General features: G+C 39.2%; 1 protein-coding gene across 1 annotated transcript in view; it reads left to right on the top strand.

The window, feature by feature from the left end:
- The window catches only part of CNTLN (centlein), a 194,554-nt gene that overhangs the window by 30,919 nt on the left and 137,028 nt on the right, over nt 1-26,607 (top strand). The window contains 2 exon segments of the mRNA XM_069880520.1: nt 17,723-17,857; nt 18,447-18,626. Coding sequence (XP_069736621.1) covers nt 17,723-17,857; nt 18,447-18,626 — 315 coding nt within the window.

Raw genomic sequence — 26,607 nt, 5'->3', positions numbered from 1 at the left:
AGTTACTAAGTTAACAGCATAAACTATAGAACAATACTGATAAATGAAAAATGTCTGAAATGTCCTATGCCTTGTTTATTGTCTATTGAACAGTTCACTTAAAACTGAGTGTTTTGTATTAGTAAAGAAACCTGAAATTAAAACCACGTGCTAGCCAAGCTGTTGGTGAAATTCATGGAATATATGAGCATTTTCTAAAAGTCAAAATAATTATTTGAAAACTAATCAAAGCTTTTGAACCCTTCATAGTATTTGAAAATACTTAGGAAATCCGACACTAATAAATACTAAGTAAACACAAGAGAAGCATAAACATTTCATCTTCCTTTTCTCTGTAAACCTCAAACGACTATCTTCAGACTATGAGGAGAACAAAATGTGCTCTTCCATATTAAGAGTAATAATAAGAAAACAATTGTAATCAGACCAAGTATGTCATGGAAGGAGAGAAAAAGAATTAGAAATTCTTCACAAATAATAAAACTGGTAGCAAAAATGCAGTTGGAGGTCTAGGGTGTGCTTTCAGATGTCTAAATCCAGCAGTTTCTGGGGATAGAAGGCTGACTGATAGATAGTTTTTCATAAAATTCTGGAATGGTTGAGGTTGGAGGTCATCTGGTCCATCTCCCTGCTCAAACACGGTCACCCACAGCCCAGGACTGTGTCCAGACACTTCTTTAATATCTCCTAGGATGAAAACCACAACAACCCTGGACACCAATGAAAAGAGTCTAGCTCTGGCTTTGCATCCTCCCTTCAGGTATCTGTATATGTTTATGAGATTTCCCCTGAACCTTTTCTGGTCTTGGCAGAAGAGTACCAGCTCTCTCTCAGCGTTTTCTTATTTGAGAGATGCTTCAGCCTTTGTCTTTGTGGCATTTCACTGCACTCCTTCCTGTCTGTCTTGTTCTTTGGAGCCCAGAACCGGACACAGAAGTCCTCACCAGTGCTGAGTAGAGGTGGAGGATCACCTCCCTTGACTTGCTGGCAGTGCTTCGCCTGATGCAGCTCGGGATCTCATTTCCCAGCTTTGTCACAAATAGTGCTTTGCTGGCTTATGGTCAGCCAGTTGCCTCCCAGGACCACCAAGTCCTTTTCTGCAAAGCTACATTCTATCTGGCCAGCCCCCATCATATTCTGGTGTGTGGACCCAGCATGCAAGGTAGCATGCTGTTGTTTCTCCCTGAGTGCAGAACTCTTCATTTCCTATCGTTGAGTTGAATTTCATGATGCTTCTTTCAGCACATTTATCCACTGAGTCCAGCTGCTGAATGGCAGCATGGCTTTCCTAGTGATACCAGCCAAAGCTCCTAGTTCTGTGCCATCAACAAACTTGCTGAAGGTGTGCTCTACACCATCATGCATTAGTGCATTTCCTCACATTTCTGATGGTCTTTATTAGGGTCTTGATTGAATTCAGGCAAGTTGCGTAGCCAGTTGTGAAAACCATATTTGCAGAGGTTACCTACTTCTGGTATGTTCAGAATAAATATACCTAAATAAATTAACACACCTGCTGCCTAATGAAACTGAAACACCACTAAAATAAGGTTATTCATCCTTTTGTTTTGTATTACAGCAGTGGCTGGAGTTTGTGTTGGCTTGGCTCTAGGTGTGATTGTGTATGTCTGGTGCATATATGCTCATCATTCTTATAAACCAGCAATGCATGATTATGCCTGCATTTTTACTCCATCCTTAGCTAAAAGAGAAAACACCTGTGTAAGAGGTTTATAAGAATTTAGGTATGGTATTTTACTTTTAAAAAGGGCTGCTTCTGACCTGTAGTGTGCATCTCCATGAGATTGCTGTCTGCGGTTTTAGATCAATTTCAGGAGCTAAAATTGAAATTGATCAGAAATCTGAAATTGATAGTGTGGTGCAGTTACCATCTGGAAGTGGAGCCTGAAAATTTAACTAGAACCAAGGGAAAGTGGCAATCAGGTAAAGGAGGCCTTAACAACAGGCAGGATGAGAGGAATTAACAGATAAGGAGCACAAGGAGGACAGAAGCTGGTTTTTTTATGCTTGTCACAGCTTTAATGAATGTTGTAATACAGCCCATTGAAATAGCTTTACTTAGAGCATCATTGACTCCAGGCTGGGGGAGGGCAGGGCTGTGAAGGGCACCAGATGGTGCCATTGGCCAGTGCTTTGGATAAAAGCTGTATATAGAGGTGATGTTGTTCTGCCCTTCTTGCCTTATCAGCTGGCTGGGATACAACAGGACTGAAATGAGAGAGGGGATAATTTTTTGAGTTTTTTTGAGTGGCTTCAGAAGTTTGGTAATCAAAGACTGGAGCTGGCATAAAGAACAACATAGTAAGGAGCATTCTTATTTATTTTGTTCTGGGTTTGTTCTTTCTTTGTTCATCTAAAGAGAGAGATGTATTTATTTAATGAACATGCAAATATGTTGCTCATGAAACTGAGTTTTTTGATAGTAATGACAATGAATGATCTTTCATTTAAAGTACAGACAGCAAGACATCTATGCTGTATGTTGCAGTCTACCAATCTGCTATGTCTAGGAAGGAGAGATTATCCTGTCATATCTTCTGTTGTTTTTCCCTTCCCCTTCACTCATCATACAGAGATATCAGTTGCAACAGTGTAATTTGTTGAAGAATATTTACATATTTACATTTGTTGAAGAATATGAGTTTCTGAGTGGCCAGTGAACAGCTGATTATGTGAATCCATGCTGACTAAGGGGGAAAAAAAGCCAAATAAATGAACTATCTCATGATTCAGCATGTATATAAGCTGATATTGCTTCCAGAAACAACAACATAACCATAGAAGGAGAACGTGAGATAATATTCCTTCTCTTGTATTCTGGTTAGGCTTTATCCTGACATACTTAAAAGCCCTATTAAAATTACTGTGAATAAGAAAGCACATTCTTGACACATTAGGTGAAATGTATGTAGCTTTTTAATACTGAGAGCTAAATTAGCTTTGTTTGTAGTGAGATATTTCAATTCTTTGAAGGGTTTCCATTTTAATGGATATTACTGAAGATCATCTAAAATAATTAATTTGGAAAATTATGACTGATAAATAATATAGTCTTCAGTCACTTTTGAATAACCTGAACAGGAGAAAAAGTGCTGAAAATTTAGTGAGAATGGGACCTGTGGCTTTAAGGGAAGGAATCAGTGTAGATCACTATTTTGCACAACTTCTCCTGTTTAGTGCCTTTGCAACAGTGTACATGCATTGAACTTTTATATGCTTCATTATGATGTCAGTCTGTTGTGCACCTTTCCTAAATGACAGTAGTGTAACCTTCAGTTTTACATAAATGTATAAAACCTTTTTCTTGCTATGAGTTTATTCCATAATTGCATATTCTGTTACACATTTAAAATATGAAATAGTATGGAGCATTTCAAAAAGTACCATTCAGAAGTTCAAATAAATATAGTATTTATTAAAGCATTTAAGTTTTTTTTAATCTATTATTACACATATATTGTACTGGAATTTTTAATTGTATTTTTCCTCTTTTTTTAATTCTTGTCTTTCCAATTGGTTACTTGGTAACTTTTGGTTTTGATATTAACAGCTGTGCCAAATATAGCTTATACATGTTTACTATAAATGCTGTGTGATAAAAGTCTTACTCCTTTGAGGTTATTGAATAGATTGCTATGTTGTCTTTGAGGAATAGCCATAAGCAGGTTAAAAGCTTATGGGTAAGAATAAGAGACTGAGGCAGAAAAGGGAACCTTGTGGTTTGTCTACTCCAGGGTGCCTGATCAAGGGTGAAGTCGTCTTACTTCAGCTACCAGAGGCATCTTGCTTGCAGGTGCCTGTCCTGCTGGGGGACTTCAACTACCCCAACATCTGCTGTAGCACAATCCAGGAGACTGCTGCAGTACATTGAGGATAACTTTTTAACACAGGTCACAGACAACCTTGCCAGAGGCAAGGCAATAGTGAGCTTATTAGCAAGTGAGCTATGTGGTGATGTCAGGATTGGAGGCAGCTGGAGCAATCATGCACTGGCAGGATTTGCAGCCCTGAGGGATATGGGACAGGTGAGGAGTACAGTCAGGTCTCTGAACTTAAGAGAGCAAAATTCCAGCTGTTGAAGGAGTGAATCAGTAGGATCTCCTGAGAAACTACCATCAGGGACAAGGGAGCAGAACAGCGCTGGAAGACCTTTAAGGATGCTTTCCATAGAGTGCAAAAGCTCTTGATCCCCAGGTATAAGAAATCAGGAAAGGAAGGCAAGAGACCAGTATGGGTGAGTCAAGACCTGCTGGTCAAATGAAAGGGCAAGAAGGAACTGCACGGGCAGTGCAAGCAGGGACAGGGAACCTGGGAAGAGTATAGGGACGCTGCCTGGCTGTGTAGTTATGGAGTCAGGAAGGCCAAGGTGTAGTTGAAGCTGAACTTGGCAAGAGAAGCAAAGAATAATGAGAAGGGCATCTGTGGGTATGTCAACCAGAAGAGTAAAGTTAAAGAAAGTGTTCTCCCACTGATGGAAGAAAATGGTGACCTTGTATCAATAGATTAAAAAAATGCTGAAGTATTCAACTTTTTTTCTCAGTTTTCACTGACAGTCACTCTCCTCACCCCTCCTGGGTCAATGAACAAGATGGGGAACAAGGCGTTAAAGCCTCTCCCACTCTAGGGGAAGATCAGATTCGTGACCACCTGAAGAGCCAGAATATATGTAAGTCTATGGGACCTCATGAGATACAACCCAGAGTCCTGAGATAATTGGTTGATGTGGTCATCCAGCCACTCTCCATGATACTTGAAAAGTCATGGCAATCAGGAGAAGTTGCTGGTAACTGAATAAAGGGCAACATTGTGCCCATTTTTAAAAAAGGTAGAAAAGATGACCCTGGGAGCTACCAACCTGCCAGGAGAGCAGATGGAACAGAACCTTCGAGAAACTATGCTAAAGCACATGAAGGACAGGATGATGATCAACAGAGGCGGCATGGCTTCACCAAAGGGCTCAGTGCTGGGTCCAGCCCTGTTCAGTGTCTTTATCAATGACCTGGATGAAGGCATTGAGTGCACCCTTAGCAAGTTTGCAGATGACACTAAGCTAGGTGGAAGTGTGGATCTGCTGGAGGGTAGGGAGGCTCTGCAAAGGGATCTGAATGGGCTGGATCCATGGGCTGAGACCAATGACGTGAGGTTTAACAAGACTAAGTGCTGGGTCCTGCACTTGGGGCACAACAACCCTGTGCAGTGCTACAGACTAGGAGAAGTCTGGCTGGAAAGCTGCCTGGAGGAGAAAGACTTGGGGGTGTTGGCTGACAGCCAACTGAACATGAGCCAGCAGTGTGCCCAGGTGGCCAAGAAGGCCAATGGCATCTTGGCTTGTATCAGAAACGGTGTGACCAGCAGGTCCAGGGAAGTTATTGTTCTCCTGTACTTGGCACTGGTGAGACCGCTCCCTAAATACTGTGTTCAGTTCTGGCCCTCTCACAACAAGAAGGATGTTGAGGCTCTGGAGCGAGTCCAGAGAAGAGCAGCGAAGCTGGTGAGGGGTCTGGAGAACAGGCCTTATGAGGAACGGCTGAGAGAGCTGGGGTTGTTTAGCCTGGAGACCTCGTTGCTCTCTGTAGCTACCTGAAAGGGGGTTGTAGAGAGGAGGGTGCTGGCCTCTTCTTTCAAGTGAGAGGGGACAGGACAGGAGGAAATGGCCTCAGGCTCTGCTGGGGAGAATTTGGGCTGGACATTGGGAAAATATTTTTCACAGAAAGGGTCATTGGGCACTGGAACAGGCTGCCCAGGGAGATGGTTGAGTCACCTTCCCTGGAAGTGTTTAAGGCATGGGTGGACAAGGTGCTAAGGGCCATGGTTTAGTGTTTGATAGGAATGGTTGGACTCGATGATCCGGTGGGTCTCTTCCAACCTGGTTATTCTATGAGTCTATGATTCTATGAAAGGCAAGTCTTGCCCGACCAGTCTAGTGGCCTTCTATAATGGAGTGAAAAGGAAATTTCCATGAGAGGACAAGGGAAGAGCTACTCATGTCATCTGTCTGGACTTTTATAAGGCCTTTGACATGGTCCCTTACGTCATTCTTCTCTCTAAATTGGAGGGAGTTGGATTTGATGGGTGGGCTGTTTGTGGAGGAGGAATTGGCTGGATGGTCATGTGCAGAATGTTGTGGTCAATGGCACCATGTCCTGAAGGAGACTAGTGGCAAGTGATGTCTCTTAGGGGCTGGCATTCTTATTGGGATTAGTAATGTTTAATATCTTCGTGAATGACTTAGTGGGATTGAGTGCACCCTCAGCTAATTTGCAGATGACACCAGGCTGAGTGGTACAGTTGTCACAACTGAGGAACAGGATGCCATTTAAAGGGACCTGGACAAGCTTGTGGAGTGAGCCATGTGACTCTAAAGAGTTCAGCAAGGCCAAGTGCAGAGTCCTGCACCTGGGCCAATGCAAGATGTGGTATCAATATAAGCTGGGGAAAGAAGGGGTTGACTGCAGCCCTGTTGAGAAGCTCAATGTGAGCTGACAATGTGCGCTTGCAGCCCAGAGAGCCTACAATATCCTGGGCTGCATGCATAGTAGCTGGATGGAGGCGATTCTGCCCCTCTGCTTTGCTCTGGTGAGACCACACCTGGAGGACTGCATTCAGCCTCTGGAGTTTTCAGCACAGGAAAGACATGGACTTGTTTGACCAACCTGATCTGGTTGAAGATGTCCCAGCTCATTGCAGGACCTTTAAAAGTCCTTTCCAATCCAAATCATTGTATGATCTTACTACTGTCATATTTTTGTATGCAGTGGCTGAAAACTTGTTTCTCAGTAGTGATGTATCCTTGCCATATATACGCTATTACTCTGTGTGTGTTGAGGGAAAGAATTTATAACTACTGCCTTGAAGTGGATAACTCACTATCCTAGAATTTCAAGTATTGTTCTGAAGGCTAACTGTTGCAGATAATTTTTTACATTCTTCCTTCTCTTTGGAAACTTTTCACATCTGGTGTATTTAGTCTATGATATTTGTTTGTCTCTCAAATAGATCACTGGTGCTTTTTTGTTTTCTTTTAAAAGAAAGTGTGGGTTTTGTAAGAATGTATTAAAATTTCTGAATTTAAACAGTTAGTTTGAATAGTGGGAATAGGGAACTCAATCTTCTGCCATTCATGCAATAGATTAAGTATCTTCACTTGTTTTCTTTAGAAGGTGAAATTAAAGACATAGCCAAGGTTTATTGCTACTTTTACATCTTGTGTAACATTGTTAATGAATTAGGTTTCAATTTTGATCTGAGGAACTGAAGCTAATCTTTTTGTCCTAGATGTTGTAATGTTTCAAAATCTTATCAACTGATTATACTCCAGAGGGGTTGAAATAGTACTAGCTTGCCTTGTGATTTGCACTTGAAAATCTTCAGCTTGCTCTGCAAATCTGTATTAATGCCCCTTTAATGGGTCCAATTGAAAGAAGCATAATTCTACCTTCAAGCATTAATTAACTCTAATAAATTTTTCTTAACTTTCATAACTTCACCTGATTGTATTTTTTCTTTGTAATAAAATGTTGTTAAATGCAGATAAATGTATATATGCATTATTGCCATCTAAACACTTTATTTCCAGTAGTGTATAATCTTGATTATTGATGTGTAGTGAGGGTCATGAGGATAATTTCAGTAATAGCAAGTTTGCCTGAATGTGTCAGTAGTGATGAGATTGTGTGACGTTTATGAACTGTTCGCAAAAAAAGTTTCTCCAGTGAATGAGATTTATAGATTCTTAAGTCAAGTTTTACTCCTTTGAAAAGGAGTATCATTTTACTTATGCTGTACCTTTAAAAGGGATCAGCCTTAAGTGATGAAACCAGTCTGTTTTATGTTGCCCCTTTGAACTGCATCAGTGATTTATCATGTCTTTGTGCCTTCCTGTTTGCTTTCTTCTAGTTAGTTTGCTCAAACTTAAGGAGAAGAAATCTTGTTAAGGACCTGGTCTGAATGAAAAGGGTGTGGAGGAAAATGTATTTCTTTTATTCATATAGTTGAGGTGCATGATGACTGTGGCTAATACGTGGGGCTTATTTGTCTGAACAAATTCATAAGCTGTAGATTACAGTGTATCTTTACAGCTCATTAGTAGTTTATTGTGAATTCCCAGTAGGAATATTTTCTCTGAAAGTTGAAAATATGTTTCTGTGCAGTAGCTTAACTCCATTTTGAGGAAGGAGTTTTCCTATCTAACCTCCTAAAAAGTAGCTATATTGGGTGTTTGTATAGGTGTACTGTAAGTCCACGCTTCATCTTTTCATTAATTTGCCTGTGTAGCCAGTCTTCAAGTTGGCTAAAGCTTCTAGATCTTCGTTACTCAGCCTTTGTGTTTTCATTGGTGTTTCTATGAAGAAAGCCTGAAATGATAGCTGCACTTGGAGAAAACAGGAAAAAGTACAGTAAGTAAAGAAATGTGAAGTTTCATATTGTCTGGGCGTTCCGCTTGTTTGAAATGCTCAGTTCTTACATTGGCAGAGCTCAATATTCATGGCTGGAAAGAAGAGGGAGGTCATCCTGGTTTTTTTTCTGTAAAAGAGATTAGCTTCTTAAGTGTATTCAGTATATTATCTGATGACTGTGGTGACACATTTTTTTTCATTGTAAAGTCAGTAGAGTTTTAAGAGGGTGAGGCTGGTTTTTATTCCCTGTTTAAGGACATTGATGATAAATATTTTTTTATATCATGGCTCCTTACTTGAATATAGGCAGATTTCCTAAAGTTCAAGAAAACTGTTGTTCCTTCAGGACCACATAGCATAAAGAAGCATACAATGCCTCTTGAGATTAGGTTCTCCCCTGATGAATCTGCTGACTGCACTTAGGAAGAAGCTTGTCAGAAAAGATCATAGCAACAGCTGTTCTTTATTTACTACACCTGAGCTGGCAGCATTGATGTATGTGAGTATAATGAAATATTGCTGTGTCAGGAGTAGATGCTAGTAGGTATCCTTTCCTGCAGGTCTCGCATAGTCATGCATGCTTCCAGAGACAGCGGCTAACTCACTCTGAGGACCTTGTAAATGCCTTGCTGAGGAGAATAATGTAGAAAAAAATTACCCAGTTCTATCAAGATCATCCCTTCAGTGAAGAGAAAAGAAGAGCTCATTTTGGCAGTCTGTTTGTTTTGATTTGGAATTAGTAGAGAAAATAGCGGCAAAGGAGGTATTTTCCATTTTCTGCCTGACCTAGAGGTCTGGGCTGTTACTTTCTGTGGTTTCAAAATATAGCTGTAAGGAAGAGAGGAAAGAGTAGTGGAAGTATTGTGTTGCACAGTGCTTTTTTACAGTGCTGTGTTATAGGTCCTATACAAAATCCAGTCTGTCCTGGTGCAGAGAATGCTAGACAAAAGAGGAAGGGGGGCTTTTTTAGAACAGCTGATGGTTAAGGTCACATTAGAGCTGTGGCAATGTTGTCAGATTATATTGTAAGTGTTCACCATAGTTATTCTGAGAGCCGTCATATCCTCATTAGAGGGAAATGGACAGTTAATCTCTAAATCTAGCAGATGCATTACTGTGATATGTGGTGTACTGGGAGAAGTGGATTTATTGTGAATCTACAGCTTTTCTTTGGTAGCTTGTCTCATTTCCAGATCAGAGGTGTGTTTTTGTGAAAAACTACCTCTTAAGTATTTTTGCCTTTCAGGGCAAGGAGCTTCTGTATTCCTTGTTTCAGAGACAGCAAACCCATTGCACATATGCCAGAAACAGTATTTGGCTCCCTTGTTGATGCAAAAATGCAGCTTCTGTGAATGTGTGCTTGCACTATGCCTGTACGGTAGAAGGGATACAAATGATTGTAGGATAGCATAAGAAATTAAAAGAATGGTAGAGCTTTGTTTTTAGTAGGTGAGATAAGGAATGTGCTGCAGTGTAGTTGTAAGAAGCAGCTTGAGTGAAATGTAATGGTGCACATTATAAAGTTTCCTTGGTGCTGTGACCTGCTTAGGAGATTGCTGGCTTGAGATGATTCCTCTTATGCTAGTGAAAGTGAGGTGCTAGAGTTGCAAGACTGATGCACTATGTAAGGTTATCATTTATTTCCACCACATATTCAAATACAAAAATTCTGTCAAGCGGTTCGATTAATATAGTAAACTTTACTGAAGACACCAAATCAATCACATCAGACAAGTCCAAAGAGGGCAATAGGGAACATATTGTTTATAATAGATTATACTGTTTGCCCCTTCCTTAATCTATGGGTCAGGTGAGACCTGGGGAGTAAGGTCGACTAGTGGTAGAGTAGTCCCTACCTGCTGGATGAAATCAGCTGCTTGTATTTATGGTCTGCTTCTCTGTAGAAACATTATACTTGATCTGCTTAAAAAAGAGCTTTGAAGAGTCTTCATTTCTTTTTCTTCCTCCTGCAAATAAAGACCTCTTTATTTCCAGCACGTAAATGGTAGGTAAGTGCACTTGAATGGAGTGTTACGTAAGTGTTTGTCCTGGTGCACATCTTTAAGTTGCCATGTTTTATTTCACTTCTGGTATTGATGGAACTAGGCATTCAAAAGTTCTCATTGATTTTGGGAATGTATTTGGAGATGTATGATTGCAGCTTCATTCTTTTTTTTCTCAGAAACAATTCTTTAAATTGTTTAATCTCAAGGAGTTCTGGAAAGCCATAGAGTGGGAAAACGAAGAACAAACAAACTTCTGGTGGTATGAATATCAAATGAGCTCTACCACTTCAGTTCTCCTCTCACTGATTTTTTTTTTTAATATTTATATAAGATTCTTAAGTGTAAGAGCAGGTGTGAAAAAGAGGAATTAATAGGATATGTATTCATAATACTATTGCTTGAGTTTATATTTTAATTCATTGTAAGTCAACTGCTATTTTCCCTTGTTTTTTCTGTCCTTGTTAGGAGTCATATTCTAAGTTGAATGATTAGGTATCGATATAGGGAAGGATGGTGTAGAAGCAGGTAGCACTGTTAACATTTTACTTTTGGAGCAGTATGGATTTAAAAATAACTTATGTTTTGTATTATAACTAGCTAGTGTAATTTTGAATATGAAAGGACACTATACAGTCTGCAAAGTGCAGCAGGTGACTTCTATAACAAACATATGGTTACCTTTTCATGAATTATTTACATAGAACTTCTGTTCATTCTACGTCTGAAAATAATTAAAGAATCTAATGAATAGTCATGAGATGAAAGACAGCTGATTTCTTTTGTTAATTTTCTTTTCTTTTGTGCTTTTCTTTATTTCGGAGTACTATATGGGAATATGACTGGGAATGTTATTTGTTAGAGATGTGTATAAGAACTATGAGAACCAAGTTTAGAACCATGAGAGTTAATAAGGTTGAAAAATCTGAAGAGAAATTTGAGAAAGCTAAATCAAGGAAAGCTATGAAATGCTACTGGCATGTTTTTAGTGTTTTCTACTTGTTGTTCAGTTCCTCACAGTTAAAAAGGAAAGTTGGAAAGGAGGGGAGAAAGTTACAAATGTGTTAAGTCAAACTTGAATACTTGATTGCTTGATGCAGAAAAAGAAAAGAGGAAAGGAAGAGAATAAACATGTAACTGTTGAAGTAGAAATTTGGAGGAACACAAGTTTAAAGGAAAGAATATTAATTTCAGATTTAAGTTGTAATAAAATAATTTCATTAATGAAGTAATCTTGTTTCTGCTTAAGATGTCAGAATTTCAGTAAAAGTCACTGCTTTGGGGAAAATACTTAAATTTTTCATATGTTCAAGTTATTTTGTTTGTGGTTTATTTGGAGATGTACTGCTGCACAGTGAAAGCCTCTGATAGAGTGTAATGACGAAAGCATTGAATGTAATGTTTCTTTGTTACTCTGATCCTTTTGAAAATTGAATGCATGTCCCTTCATTGTAGTCATAGATGGACACCGTTAATATTGTGATACAGGAAAAACTTCAGTTTTTCCCTGAAGGGGTTCAGCAGCCATTGACAGAAACAAAGTGCACTGTTACATTTCTGTATCATTAGAAGCAGCAGCAAAGCTAAGGACTGAATATGTGTCAGCTTTGCATTTCTGCTAGATTGATTTTTAGGGATTTTTAGGTATTTGAGTTAACTTCTTGACATGATGTTACCTACATTTTATAAAGCTGTATAGAGACAAGTACGCAATTCTGATTCAGTAATGCAGTCTGATCAAAGTCCAAACTGCAAAACTGAGCTTTTTCTGCACCATGGCCCCCAAAAATGTAAAAATTCAGAGAATACTTAATGCTTTAGTAGTATGAACAGCTTTTGTTTCACAGCCCTTTCTGCATGGTTGTTACGTAGTGGATTAAAAAATCTTTTACTGAAGACTGGAAGTTTAGTGATGATGTCTGTAATATCCAACAGTCCATAACTCTCCTGGTAGTTGTATCCTAACTCATATTCTTTTTGAAAACAGACTCCTAGCGTAAAAGAGTTATGGGTTTTTTTGCAATTTTCACTGTGTCTACACAGTCATATACTATCTTATTCATACCGGATAAAAATAAAGTTTAATTAAAAAAACCCTTCTTTTGTATCTATTCACATGAAATATTAACAGATAATTACAACATCCTTTTGCCATGAAACAACTCCAAGATGTTCAGAGCTAAGACAAAAAAGGACTGTTTTTCCCCTTCAGCTTTGATCTGTAGTTTTTGTAGCTCATTTTCTCAATTTGAGTTAGCATGTGATTTTTGCTTCTTCTGCAGATTGATATGAAAGTATTTAAAAAAGAGTAGTTTTTGCAACTAAACAATTTGACATAATTAGGGAACAAAAAAATTGTATTGTAGCTAAAGAGATGCCATGGGAAAGGATAAAAGTTAATTCTGGAATGACAGTCCTCTTAAATGTCAAAAAAACCTGCTCCACTAGGTCACAGTGTTTGTTTGTATGTACTCTTGCCTGGAGCGCTATACAGGAGATACTTTTTGATTCTTCCTAGCTAAACAAAAGGGTGAAATGAGTTTCCTTAGATTTTCATTAGAGCAAATTCACTTCTAGAATACAATTTTTCTTTCTTGAAGTTTGTTTATGGATAAGCCTTTGCAACTGTACTCTAGTTGTCTTCATTTTTTGAGGGTTTTTATAGTCCTTGAGTACCAAGCTGTCAAAAGCCCATTGAACATTGCTTTTGTCCTGTTTTATTCAAAGAAGTATGACTGCAGTCAATGCAAAATGTAAATTGAGGTTGTTCTTCTGTAGCATTAGCGTGTCTTTTATGGTATCTAGACAAAAACAGACGATACTGTGGGAATAGATGAATTTCTGATGAGTGTTTTTATCTGGTGAAGCCTGTCAAAATAACCTCATGTGGGAGGTTGCCCCATGTGTTGATCAGGTATGGCGGTTTTTTTCTATTTTGCTTGCCTGCCAGGGCAAGGTTGTCTTTTAGGAACACTGCTTGTATTGTGCGCTATAAGAAATCAGTCTTTACTCTCTTCCTACTACTATAGAAGGTAATTCACAGATTGAAGAAGCAAAGTGCAAAAGCAGCTGCACAGGCAAAAGCAGATGATAATTTACATCATTGTCTGTATCTTGGAAATTCTTCTTTATGACCCTTATTTCTGCCCAGTTATGGCTCCTGTTTTTTTCCCCCCCTTATTTATAAGCATGTGCAATACGTGGATACAAGAGTAAAAGTTAATTCATTTAGAGGAAAAGATAAAAGCATACAAAGTGGTCCCCAAGAAAGATACTTTGAAATATAACAGGATATTTTGCATGCAGGTATGACTTACCTAAATATTGTTTCACTGCTGCTGCAGTAGATGACTGTAGACTGCTCAGGTGAGTTTGAACGCTGAGAGAGCTGGGGTTATGTAGCCTGGAGAGGAGGAGGCTGAGGGGAGACCTCATTGCTCTCTACAATTACCTGAAAGAAGGTTGTAGAGGAGGGCGTTGGCCTCTTCTCCCAAGTGACAAGGGACAGGACAAGAGGAAATGGCCTCAAGCTCCGCCAGGGGAAGTTTAGGCTGGACATTAAGAAAAAATTTTTCATAGAAAGGGGTCCTTGGGTACTGGAACAGGCTGCCCAGGGAGGTGGTTGAGTCACCTTCCCTGGAGGTGTTTAAGGCACAGGTGGATGAGGTGCTAAGGGGCGTGGTTTAGTGTTTGATAGGAATGGTTGCACTCGATGATCCGGTGGGTCTCTTCCAACCTGGTGATTCTATGATTCTATGGCATATTTGCCTTTGATTGATATAAAGTTTTTAAGTGGGTCAGTTATGGGGATAAGTACTTAGTGTGTGAGTCTGATTCTGGATCTGTTTGGTTATCAAGCCAAGTAAGAAGTTTATTTGAGTTTAAAATTTCATCTTGCCGATATGGAACAATCATTTGAAATAGCTCATTCTGCTCTTGTACCTTCATGATTCCATTCATCCCAAACAGGACCCAAAGATCTTTATTTTCACTTCACAAATAGACATGTGCTTACCAACTTCTACACATTGTACAATGGATGACACCAAGCAGTAGCATGGTGTAGCTTATGAACTCAAAAATTAAATGCCTTAAAGAGTTGGAGCTGCTCTTTAAGATTTTGTGAGTGTGTATTTGTGAATTTTTAACTCTGTTAGAGTTGATAGGCTCTTTCAGGTAGGCAGAATTTCTAAGAGTGTTCTTCAAATAGAGACTTTGTCTTGATAAATATTAAACGAGTATTAATGAGCAGAAAGGAGGACTCAAAGGAGTTTGCTCAAATTCTGTAAGGACTTGGGGAGTGGGGGAGAGGCAAACAAAATAACTGATGCTTTCCATGGTAACGTGGATTTAACTGTAATAATATATCTCAGAAAGCAAAAATATTTGCTTTTCAGTTGTGAAAATTGAGCCTCATGTCTAATAGGTTCAAAATATGAAAGAGACTAGTCCTTAGTTAAGAGGAGATTTCTTAATTTTGTTATCCCTTCCTTATGATCTGCTGGTAACAAGCTGGGCTGAGAAGGCTTATGCACTGGGTTATATCTCTGAGAAAAAAATCAATACATTTTGGAATCTGAAATTAAGGGTTTTTTTAATTTGGTTTTTTTTCCCCTTTGGAGGAAATGGAAAAATGGAAGAATGATTATGAATCTGCAATCTTGGGCAAACTTTGGAGTCTGTTCAAAGTGGCGGTTGTGTAGAATAAGTCTCTGTGGGGCAGTTAGTTATAAAACATAAAAAAGAAGTACTATATGTTTGCGATGGAATTAACAGTTAAACACTGTTTATAATACAAGGTAGTTATGTGTGGTGGTGGTGTGGGTTTTCTTTGGCTTGTTGTGTCCTTGGCTTGTTGGTTTTGAGGTTTTGGTTTGTGTTGTGGGGTTGGTTTTTTTTTTTGTATGATTGGTTGGAATTAATTGCATCTAAGCAAATTTCCAAGATATAAGAATTTGAAGTTTCTGTATTTTCTTTCACTTTTTCCTCAGTTTTTGTTCTCCTTTTTACATTGTCTTCAATTCATATTCACTTTCTTTTCCATGTTTTAAAAGACCTGTGTTAAAGTACATAATTTTGTATGTTCTTTGAATTCTACTGTGGCTGCTATTGAGTATGTGATACAACAAAGAATTTTTTTTCTTGATAAAGTGAAATTCTTAGTGTGGAAAAAAATATCCTTCATGCTTCTCTGCACTATTTATTAAACACTATCTGTTCATTACCTTTCTCATCTGCTGAACCAGCTGTAGGGTTTATTCTTGCTTGGGTGTATTTTCTATAAGTTCTGTTGGCTTTTTTTTCTTTTCTTTTGTAAGGAATGTTATCATATTTGTAACAGTGTGTGGATCAAAGTAGTGATCAGAGGGATAACATTAATTTACTAGATACAGAAGAACAATGAATGGAAAAGATTTGGAGGTGGTGGTGGGAGAAGAAATAGGACAGTAAAAATATTGGCAAGGAAGGTGAGAAAGTGATGGACAGAAAAAACGAAGAGGTCTACAGAAGGGAGGCAGACATTCAGAGTGATGTTGAAGAAGTTTCAACGAAGGTCTGTATTGAAAAGTAAAAAATGAAACAAACAAGGAGGGAAACATAGTATCTATGAAAAAATAGTCATGTTTATTTTTAATGACTAAGACATTTGCAAAATTATTACAAGATTAATTTCACTGCACATCTTCAAATATATTTTTTTCATGTGCCTTACTGTCACACTAGCTCACTAGTGGTTTAAATAATAATTCATAAAGAAATTATTTCTGCCAGCCTTAGTCTTATGATAGAGCTTTGTAGGTGAGTTAAGTCTGGTAATACTGGAAAAGGTAGCTTATTGGCTATTAAGCTAGTTGTCAAATGTTACAACATAGAGCAGCAGAAAGAGCAGAGAAGGCTTACTTTGTGTTTGGTCCATGCAGAGTGGGAAAAAGACTCTGCATATCTTGAGGAGAAGCTGGTATTCAAGCTGCTGCTCAGACTCCCAAAATTTCACTATTTGTCTGTGGTTATTGCTTTGTGAACGGTTTCCTTGTGCAGAGTGGACGTTCTGGATGACAGTGCACTGACACTGTTCAACATGCAGAGCAAGCCCTGCTTACCCCTGCCCAGCTTGCTTCCTATGCAGGGCTGCTAGCTGTAATACCTGAGTTTATTCTTGAGAGTGAGTTAATTGTGAGTTTGGTGGTGAACACAGTTACTTTTTTTGCCCTAATTATTATGTGTAGGTTCAAAAGCAATGATTGTTGGATATGACTTCAAGTGTCTTGTTTTACATGTTTTTCCTCAGTACATTTTCATTCTTTTTTGTCTGACATACATGTGAACCAGATTTAACTATCTGGAGGTTGAAAACCCTGATTTATGCCATCAGCATTGTAGACTAATCCAAAGGTATATCCTCTTTTTGATAAAGTTGGGTTTTTTTTCTGAACACATTTTGTTTAGCTTGTATCTTAAAGGCAAATCAGTTGCATTTTTGGCCTGAGGTAAGTTTGATCTTATCACACATACAGTGTTACTGCTAGGAAAGCATTTTAGGTGAATGGCAGTTTTACTTAGGAAGGGAAGGGACAAACCAGTATGTGGGATTAAAAAAGAACTCCTGGAGAAAAATTCAGAGTTGTAATGCATGAAAGAGTGAGGGTGTTCTAATACAAACCTCATAAGAATAGAATGCAAGTATCTAACGCAGAAAATTGAAGTTGTTTTTTGATGGCAGTGAGATTTTGTGTGTGGGTACACTTAACTCTTGTTTGTGTTGAACAGCTTTGTGTTATTTTCTTTGAGCTGTAAATTAACTTACACTTCCCTTTTTTGTATCATAATCTCTTTTTGTATCATAATTTTGTATCATAATCTCTTTGTATGCCTTAATAGGTATTTCTCATTACCTTAATCTATTCTGGAGAATTTTGATCTCTACCTTTTGACTTAGTTTTTGATATGCTGTAGGTGTGAGTTAAAGAGCATTCTAATGTGTTCTTAATCTATAAGGTCAAGTATAACTTCTGGAAGTGACTGACTGTCTAAGCCTGACTGCATAATTTCCATTCAGTTTGGCGTTTGTGGGCTCTTTTGTTTAGTAGCAGCAAGATGTTCAGCTCCTCATTTATGTTACTGTGTTGCATTATTTTGAGTATGATTAAATTACTAAGGAAATAAAAATAATGCCTTAAAACTACATATATCAGATTGTTACTCTTTGTAGGTCTAAAATGCATAGGTCAAAAATCCAGTACATGCATGTTCTTTTACAATTACTTTTGTCCAGTAACATTTTTTTTTGTTTTAAAAAAATAGAGACTTGCAGGACAGCAGCAGGAGATAAACAACTTAATACAGAGAAAAATTGCTGTGGATGAGGAAAATATCCGTTTGAAGAATAAATGGAGTAACTTGAACCAGAAATTTAAAGATAAAAGCCAAGAACTTAAGGTATATTGACTTGTACACAGTTTCATAAGACTGTAGCTTTGAAGTTGTTCTTTAAGCAGTGTCAGCCTTTGTGGCACAGAAAGTGACAAGCTTGGAGGAAAAAAATTGCCTTAGGCCTTGCTATACCTTACCATTTTCTCACATACCAACTCCAAGGAAGATGCTTTAAAGCCAAGAATCTAAGCTTTGTAACTTTCAGATAAATAGTTAATGATGGAAATGGAGCAAAGAATGTAGGAGTGTGAAGATGTGGCTTCTTGTAATTAGATTCTGATGGGACTGGCATTATTAATTGATAAAGCCGAGGTCTGGGAGGATAAGTCTGTGTGGGTCTCAAAAATAGCTGGGGACAGCATCAAAGACAGCTTGATCAATTAATGGGCTCTTTGCAAATGTGTACTCATCAAAGCTGTCATCCAGATAAAAAATATGACCCTTCCACCTGCAAGAAAGAGGCCAATAAAAGTACACAGGTGACCTTGGCCATCAAATATAGAAGAAGCTGCTGTGAGGGTAAAACTGCACAGTTTATATTTGCTGATTAGTTCTCACTTTTTTGTTTATCGGCCCTTGTGGTACTGTTCTACAGGACACTGAGGAGTGTGCTCAGAAGAAGGAAGAGCAAAACAGACTGGTTATAAAAAACCTGGAGGAGGAAAATAAGGGATTAAATACATGCTGTGCTGACCTGCTAAATGACCTGGAGAAACTGAGGAAGCAGGAGGCACAATGGAAAACAGAAAAATCTGGCAATGAGGCCAGAATAAAGGTACGGAGTGGAATGGACTCCTGGATGTTATTTCAGAATTAACTTCTCCAGACATTTGCACTAGAAGTTATTTTCTTTAAATAACAAGTTATATATTCAAATCTGCCAGTGGGGACTTGCATTCATTTACATTCCTTCACTTAAGACCCACAGCTTTTTAAAAATTGATGTTGCAAAGCAGGAATCTGACTTCAAATAGTCATCTTAAAATGTAGTCATTAAAAAATGAAAGATACTGTATTTTAAGATAAAATATATATATATGACACAATAAAAGCTTAAAATCATTACCGTTCAGATCTTTTTTTCTCAGTGTATAATTTACTTACCTGTAATCTGGTTGCAGTAGACTTGGTATTTGTTGTTTTGGAAGAACACTTTAAAACTTTAACTGCAGTTTTGAATAAATAGTGTCCTAGCCTTCATTCTGGGCACCACTCTGTGAGAGGCCTTATTATTGCATGTAATATATTATAAAGTTATTTTCACTGTTTTTGATAAAATGAAGAAGGAAATAATTGAATACATTGTGCAGAATATAGTACCTTTTATTTAACTGATGCTTTGTCTTGTTTACTGGTGAAAATGGGCAAGTTCTTTTTGAATTCCTGTAAGAAATAAACCACAAACATGGCATCGAAGTGTTTGATGTCTGCTTATGTACACAACTAGTTAGTAGATGCTTTTTATTTACATGGCTAATGAACAGCCAGGCTGTGTTCTTTTACTCTTTTTCCTCTACTAGCAGTTCAGTGGTGTTGGTGACACTTCCAATTGTTGTGCTGATGAAAACTCTTTGTAAAGAGCTTCATTCAAATTTGTTAACACAAGAAATAAAGTTCTTGCAAACTGAGGCCTTTGAAGTGGTTATGGTGATAGGATTATAGGATTATCAGGACAGCAAATGGTCTGTTGATATTTGATGGAGAAAATCTAGTGTGTGATGTAATAATTTTCAAATTGTCAAATGCAGTGGTTGTAGTAGTGGATAAATTATTGGAAATCATTGTTACCCACACCTTCAATGAAAACAGAATATTGTTTAGTGTGTCTGTCTTCCTGGCTGAAAAGGCATGCTCGACAGAAAAGTACATCACAGCCATTTGATGCACTCAAATGGGATGGGAATAAGTACTGTTGGTGTTTCAGAGTGGTGTCATGAGCAGGTCAAGGTTGTGACTAGAGCATGACAGCAGTAACTTCTTGAGATGGGTATTCCCTGAGCCAACCAGGAATGACACACAGCTGGATCTGCTGTTCACAAACAAGGAAGAACAGATTAAAGAAATGGAAGGAGGAATTAAGTGTCAGTTGGTAATAGATACAGCAGAGGTACTGAATGTTGTCTTTGCCTCAGTCTTCTCCAATAAGATTCCTCCAAGCATTTGTGCCTAGAGGCAAAATTCAAGAAGTACTAAGGGTGGATGATTTGGGAGACACCTGAGAGCTTGACTAATACACATCCATTGGATCAGCTGAACTTCATCTGAGGGTGCTGAGAGCATTGGCTGATGTCACTGTCAGGCTGTTGCCTATCATAGAATGGTTTGGGTTGGAAAGGACATTAAATACCATCTAGTTCCAACCTCCATCCTGCCATGGGCAGGGACACCTTCACAACTTCATCTGGCAGAAGGGTGAGAGGCAGCACAAGCTGAAACAGGAAAAGCTGAGGCTGGAGATATGGAGAAGCATTTTCCCCAGAATAGGCCAAGGGTGGGGCTGAAGGGTTTGGGATTAGAGTTAGGGTGGGGCTGAGGCATATGGGGGTTAGGCTACCTCCATACTTAGGACACTTCAACCCCTGAACAGCCTCGTCGTACCTCATAGCAGATCTTGCTTTTTGAAAGGGCTGTGACTGGAGGCTCCCCAGGTCCCTGCCACCCTTCATATGACCCTGAGTCTGATGCTCCAGCTTCTGCTATTTGCTGTGGTAGTTTTTTGTTGGGTTTTTTTTTTTTAGTTGTTTTTCCTTCTACTGTGATGTTAGAAGTGGCTATGCATCTCTGCTAGGGAATGGAGTTAGGTTAAGTGGATTATCCCTTGAGACTATTGCAAGGGTTCAGAAACATTTAAAATACTTTCTCCAAGAGGAAAATGTTGACCTCTAGGAAGTAGTAACATTTCATCTCATTGGTTTTTATCTATATTTTGTAAAATAATAATTTGTGAAAACACGCAATCTTATTTTTGTAGTTCATCACTGGGTTTGTGTATACTCTTCCTGTATGTATTTCCTTGGAAATCTCATAGAATCGTAGAATAACCAGGTTGGAAGAGACCCACCGGATCATCGAGTGCAACCATTCCTATCAAACACTAAACCATGCCCCTTAGCACCTCGTCCACCCGTGCCTTAAACACCTCCAGGGAAGGTGACTCAACCACCTCCCTGGGCAGCCTGTTCCAGTGCCCAAGGACCCCTTTCTGTGAAAAATTTTTTCTTAATGTCCAGCCTAAACTTCCCCTGGCGGAGCTTGAGGCCATTTCCTCTTGTCCTGTCCCCTGTCACTTGGGAGAAGAGGCCAGCACCCTCCTCTCTACAACCCCCTTTCAGGTAGCTACAGAGAGCAATGAGGTCTCCCCTCAGCCTCCGCTTCTCCAGACTAAACAACCCCAGCTCTCTCAGCCGCTCCTCATAAGACCAGTTCTCCAGCCCCCTCACCAGCTTTGTTGCTCTTCTCTGGACTTGCTCCAGAAAGCGATATCACTCAAGATCTTGCTGTTCAACCAAGCTGGCTTTCTCCCCTGCCGGCTTTTTTTCCAGAACATGGGGATGGCTTTCTCCTGAGCTGCTAGGATTTCCTTTTTGAAGAGCTCCCAGCCCTCATGGGCTCCCTTGCCCTTAAGTACTGTCTCCCATGAGACTTTCCCAACCAGCCTTCTGAAGAGTTCAAAGTCTGCCCTCTGGAAATTTAATGCTACTGTCCTGCTAACCACTCTCTTCATTTCACCTAGAACAGAAAACCCTGTCATCTCATGCTCACTTAGTCCTAGGCGTCCACCTACTGCCACATCCCCCACAAGGCCTTCTCTGTTCACAAACAGCAGGTCCAGGAGGGCACCTTCACTTGTTGGTTCATTCACCAGCTGTACAAGGAAGTTGTCTCCCACACACTCCAGGAAGCTTCTAGACTGCTTCCTTTCTGCTCTATTGTACTTCCAGCAGATATCAAGAAGATTGAAGTCTCCCACAAGAATGAGAGGCATTGATCTAGAGATTAACCCCAGCTGTTTATAGAAGAGCTCATCAGCTGCTTCTCCTTGGCTGGGTGGTCTGTAACAGACTCCCATCACAAAATCTACCTTCTTGTGGGCTCCTCTGATTTTAACCCACAGGCACTCAATCTCCTCATCGCCACAATCCATCTCAACAGTGTCCAAGTCCTCCCTTACAAAGAGGGCTACCCCGCCTCCTCTCCTACCCTTCCTGTCCCGCCTGAAGAGTTTGTACCCCACCATAGCTGCACTCCAGTTATATGAGTCATCCCACCACGTTTCCGTGATGGCAACGACATCATAGGCTTCCCCACTTTCTGTGTGGTGATGTACTGGTGGTCCTCTCCAGCACACTCACTCCCAATCACCATTGCCCCGCGTCCAGGCTCGCTCCTGTCTAGCCTGGTCTCCACCCCCTCCCCCTTCACATCTAGTTTAAAGCTCGATTTATGAGCTTAGCTAGGTTTTTAGCAAGGGTTTTAGTCCCCCTAGGAGACACACGTGTCCCATCCTTAGCAACAAAGCCTGGGGGTGTGTGAGCCACCGCATGATCAAAGAAGCCAAAGCCCCTCTCGTCACACCAGGCTCGGAGCCAGGCATTAATCGAATTCTTCTTCCTGACTTCCAGCTCCTCTCTATTTAGCCTTGGGATGGAGCAGAATACTATTTGTGCCCCGGAGCCCTCCATCATTTTCCCAGTGGCCCTGAAGTCTTTCTTGATGGCTTTGGTCTTTTTGTTTACTAGATCATCATTACCAGTTTGGATAGTAGTCTGTCTCGTGGACCAGGGAAGGAAGTTTTCTAGCTACCTCCTTCACTGATGCCCCCGGTAGCAGCAGACCTCTCTGTGGAGCAGGTCCGGTCTGCAAATGGGTCCCTCCATTCCTTTTAGGAGGGAGTCCCCTACAACAATCACCCTCCTCTTCTTCTTGATGGAGGATGTTTCTATCTTTTTCTGAGGATGGTGCGGCCTAGGGAAAGAGTCTAGGCTGTGGGAGCCATCATCCTCATCCTCAGGGTTAGATTCCACCTGCAGCACCTGGTACTTGTTCACCAGGGGGATCTGGGGTTTTGGTGTCTGGTTGAGGGGAGCAGGTTTCTTTTGTCTGCAGGAACTTGCTGCCATTCCCCATATCTTGTAACCCCAACCTTGCAGTTTGCAGGTGGATGGTGTTTGGACACACCAGCTCCAGCAGGCTGCTGAGTTAGTGAGAGGGCACTGCTCCACTGGTCTATCTCCCTCTCGCACTCCCTGATGGTCCTCAGCCTCTTTACCTCCTCCCTTAGCTCCTCCACCATGCGAAGGAGTTCCCCCACTCGAGCACAGCTTTCACAAGTGGAGCCAGGACCAGAGGCACGAGCTGGTGTGGGAGGGGTGCACTGCCTGCAGCCCAGGGTCTGGGTAGCTGCATGCACCCACTGCAGCTCTGGCTGGGTGGCAGCATCCAGGGCTTATAGCAGCTTTCTGTGGCTCCCAAAAGTGCAGAAGTAGAAAAGTAGTCAATCAGTCACCTTATGCATACATCTGTCTCCATACTTAAGAATGAATTAGATTTTTCAGTTACTTAGTGTTCTTTCAGTGGAGTTAGTACTTAAGTCTACTTTCCCAGACTTAGACAGTCACAAAGGCCTTTGTGTGTAGATGCAAAAAAGGTCAAACTGGCAAATTTGAAATGGAGGAGACAAAATATAGTGGCATTGCTTAATCTTTTGTTTGTTTGTTTGGTCATACGTTGTTTGTTTTTTTATTTGTTTCCTAGTTAGGGAACTACTTTTTGAAGTTCCTAAAGTCTGGAGGTGTGAGCTTTTAAAGAAGTAGAGAGAGGTGTTCTCTTTCAGAGTGAAACAATCTGAGAAACTACTATCTGTCAAAAGGAGTCTGGGATTTTAGTTCTGCTAAAAAATGAGGGCTTTATTGAGATGGGACCTCTAAGAAATACTCTCATTTCTGTTGTAGTACATAGAAGGAAAAAACATAAGAACAAAACTACTGTATTTAAAAGTTACATTCTAAGGGTTTGAAGCTACAAATACCAAAACCTTAGTGATAATTCTTGGTGAATCAATAATCTATGCATAGCTATGCAGCCTCATGCCTTGTCTATGTGTTATGTTTTTCATGTTTGGAGTTCTTCTAAATTCTCCTTTTATCTGATTTTTCTGAGTTTGTAGTTCTTGAGCTTGAAGCGATCCAAATGCTTCTGTAATGTTTTACCTTAAATTATGATTCTGACTCTCAGAATAATGACAACCAACTCAGAGTTAGGTGCAGGTATGTGGCTGTGCACGAGGCATAAGGGGGATTTTTCCTCAAAGGTGGCACACCAGGCGTCCGAGCCGGCACATTTTTATTGTTACTATATTATTCATATGTATTGGAGTAGTATACATAGTCATGACTTTTCTGAGAAGTGGGTTGCGTTTGTAAGATTAGTTCTAAGAATTCATTAACATATGTCTCCTCCTTGTGCATGTGCTTCTCCTAGTTTTAGTGGTTGATGAGGGTCTTTGGGGATGAAGGAAGGTCATCTTTGTCGCGTTGAACTTTTCAGCTTTCCTTCTTATGCATGATCTTAAACTTTTTAGGCATCTCTTCAAGGTTGCATCTGCTCTAAGCTGGTTCTTCTTCCTCTTATCATTGCACCAGTCCTTGTTATCTGGCTTAATTAGATACAGTCACATTCTTTCCCATTCTTTCTAATTGTAGCTTTGTTAAAATTCCTTATGTAAGCTTAAGTATCCAGGTGCAGGCTAGCTAGAAGTTGTTGTTCAAGCTAATTCTATATTTTAGTTCTAAAATCACAGAAACTATACATGATATTCAGACTTATAATATGTTAGTAACTTATAACAAATGATCTTTTCTTTCAATTCTACTCTTCCTCTTAATTTCATAATAGTCAGGATCTCCACTTTCATGGCTAGAAATAATGACTAGACCTAGTATTTGTTCTTTACTGTCAGTACTGTTATAAGCATCATATCTTTTACTGTCTTGTATTTTTCTCTAAAATATACATTTTCTTCCTCATATTATATAACCAAAGGATTAGATGTTTTGGCATAGAGTATTGTAATTAGCACTTAACTTGCTTTAATATGCTTTAAAAGATGGAGTTCTAAACAGTCTGTATGTACAACTGAAATTAACTTCAAAAATCAGATTTAGGAGAATTTGCGTTTTACCACATTCTCAGTCTGCATGTTTATGTGATGAAACTATCTTCTTGGCTATTGTATCAACAAAAAGGCAACAATAAATTTCATGTTATTTTAAAAAATGTAGATACTTAGAAGCTGACTGCAAAAGATCATAGTTTATTTCATAATCTCAGATTTCTGTGTTGCATACAAAAGCTCTGCTGAATGCCTCAATATATGATTTTTTAGTATATAATCTATTTCTATAACTGATCAATCCTTGCCCCTATTTTCATTATTTGCCCTTTCAGTAATGCTTCCAAAAGAAGTCCAGGTCTCAAAATCAGTTCAGAAGGTTGAACTGATTAATTTTTTAATTGAAATCAAAATATGAATTTTCGTGTCACAAATGAATTGAAATGTTGAAAGATGCTTTTTCCTGTTTTTACATTCTGACATCATATAACTTCTAAATTTTTATGCATGAGAAAATCACTTCTTACCTATTCTTTGTGTTGAACCCTGCAACAGATGATGGGAACTTAAGCACTGGTAAGGTTAGATTTTTTTTTAATCTCTCTCATGAAAAACCTCTACAACTCTATAGTGTGACGTGAATGATAAGCAAGTATGATTTATTCACAAAATATGTAAGATATTATAGGTTTTGTTCACATGTGCAATAACTTCTAGCTCCTGTGGGGGAAAAAAAACCCCAACAAACTACTGAGGTGAAGCCTTAAGATATTTGGCTATAAACTATAAACACCTTATTACACTGCAGCATTTTCATGTGTTGATAGAATGAACTGTCCTCTATCATTCTGAAAGCTTTTTGTTATCTGAGGAAAAGTATTTTTTGCCCAGCCTTTTAAATTGACTAATGACCTATTCGTCAGTTACACCATATATAGCCTGAAAGTTATCATGAAACAAGTAGTTTTCCCACCTCATTCGGTCATGAATTTTGCCATTTCCTTACATTGGTGTTACTGTTATTAACAGGACATGATAATTCTTGTCCAAATTAAAATAATTTGATTGTTGTACACTTATTATACATCCAAATATGTGTAAGAAATTTTTATGCTATTTTAAACGGAAGCATGTTTTGATATGTTCAATATTTGTGGCATCTTTGCTGAAAGGGAAGAATGTGCATATCCTCATTTTTTAAAACTAAGTAGATTAGGGATGCTATCCTACGAAAAGGTATTTATTTTACATTACTGATCAATCCTGGAATATTCGCCTTACGAAGAACAAGTGATTGTGTCTGTAAGTAGCTTAATACCAAACCAGGTCTCAAGGCCATTGACACCTTCTGAAACTCTTTTCTAGACCTCAATGTCATGTTTCTATTTCCATTCTTGTCTTAAATCACTCTGGGAGAATAGTCATATAAAGCTTCCTAAGGACTGAAGTACTCTCCTAAGCTGCTGAACCTATGGAGAACTCTAGTAAGGTCACTATGTAGAGATCAAAGTCTTGCTTGAGTAAGCTGTCTTGAATAATGGAATCCCTGGGTAGGAAAACACCTTTGAGATCAAGTCCAACCGTACCTGCCCACTACTAAATCATGTCCCTGAGCACTTCATCTATCCATCTTTTAAACACCTCC

Source organism: Phaenicophaeus curvirostris, chromosome Z, assembly GCF_032191515.1.
Source record: "Phaenicophaeus curvirostris isolate KB17595 chromosome Z, BPBGC_Pcur_1.0, whole genome shotgun sequence".
NCBI lineage: Eukaryota > Metazoa > Chordata > Aves > Cuculiformes > Cuculidae > Phaenicophaeus > Phaenicophaeus curvirostris.
The sequence above is the reverse complement of the archived record's forward strand: the minus strand, read 5'-3'. Positions and strand labels throughout refer to the sequence as shown.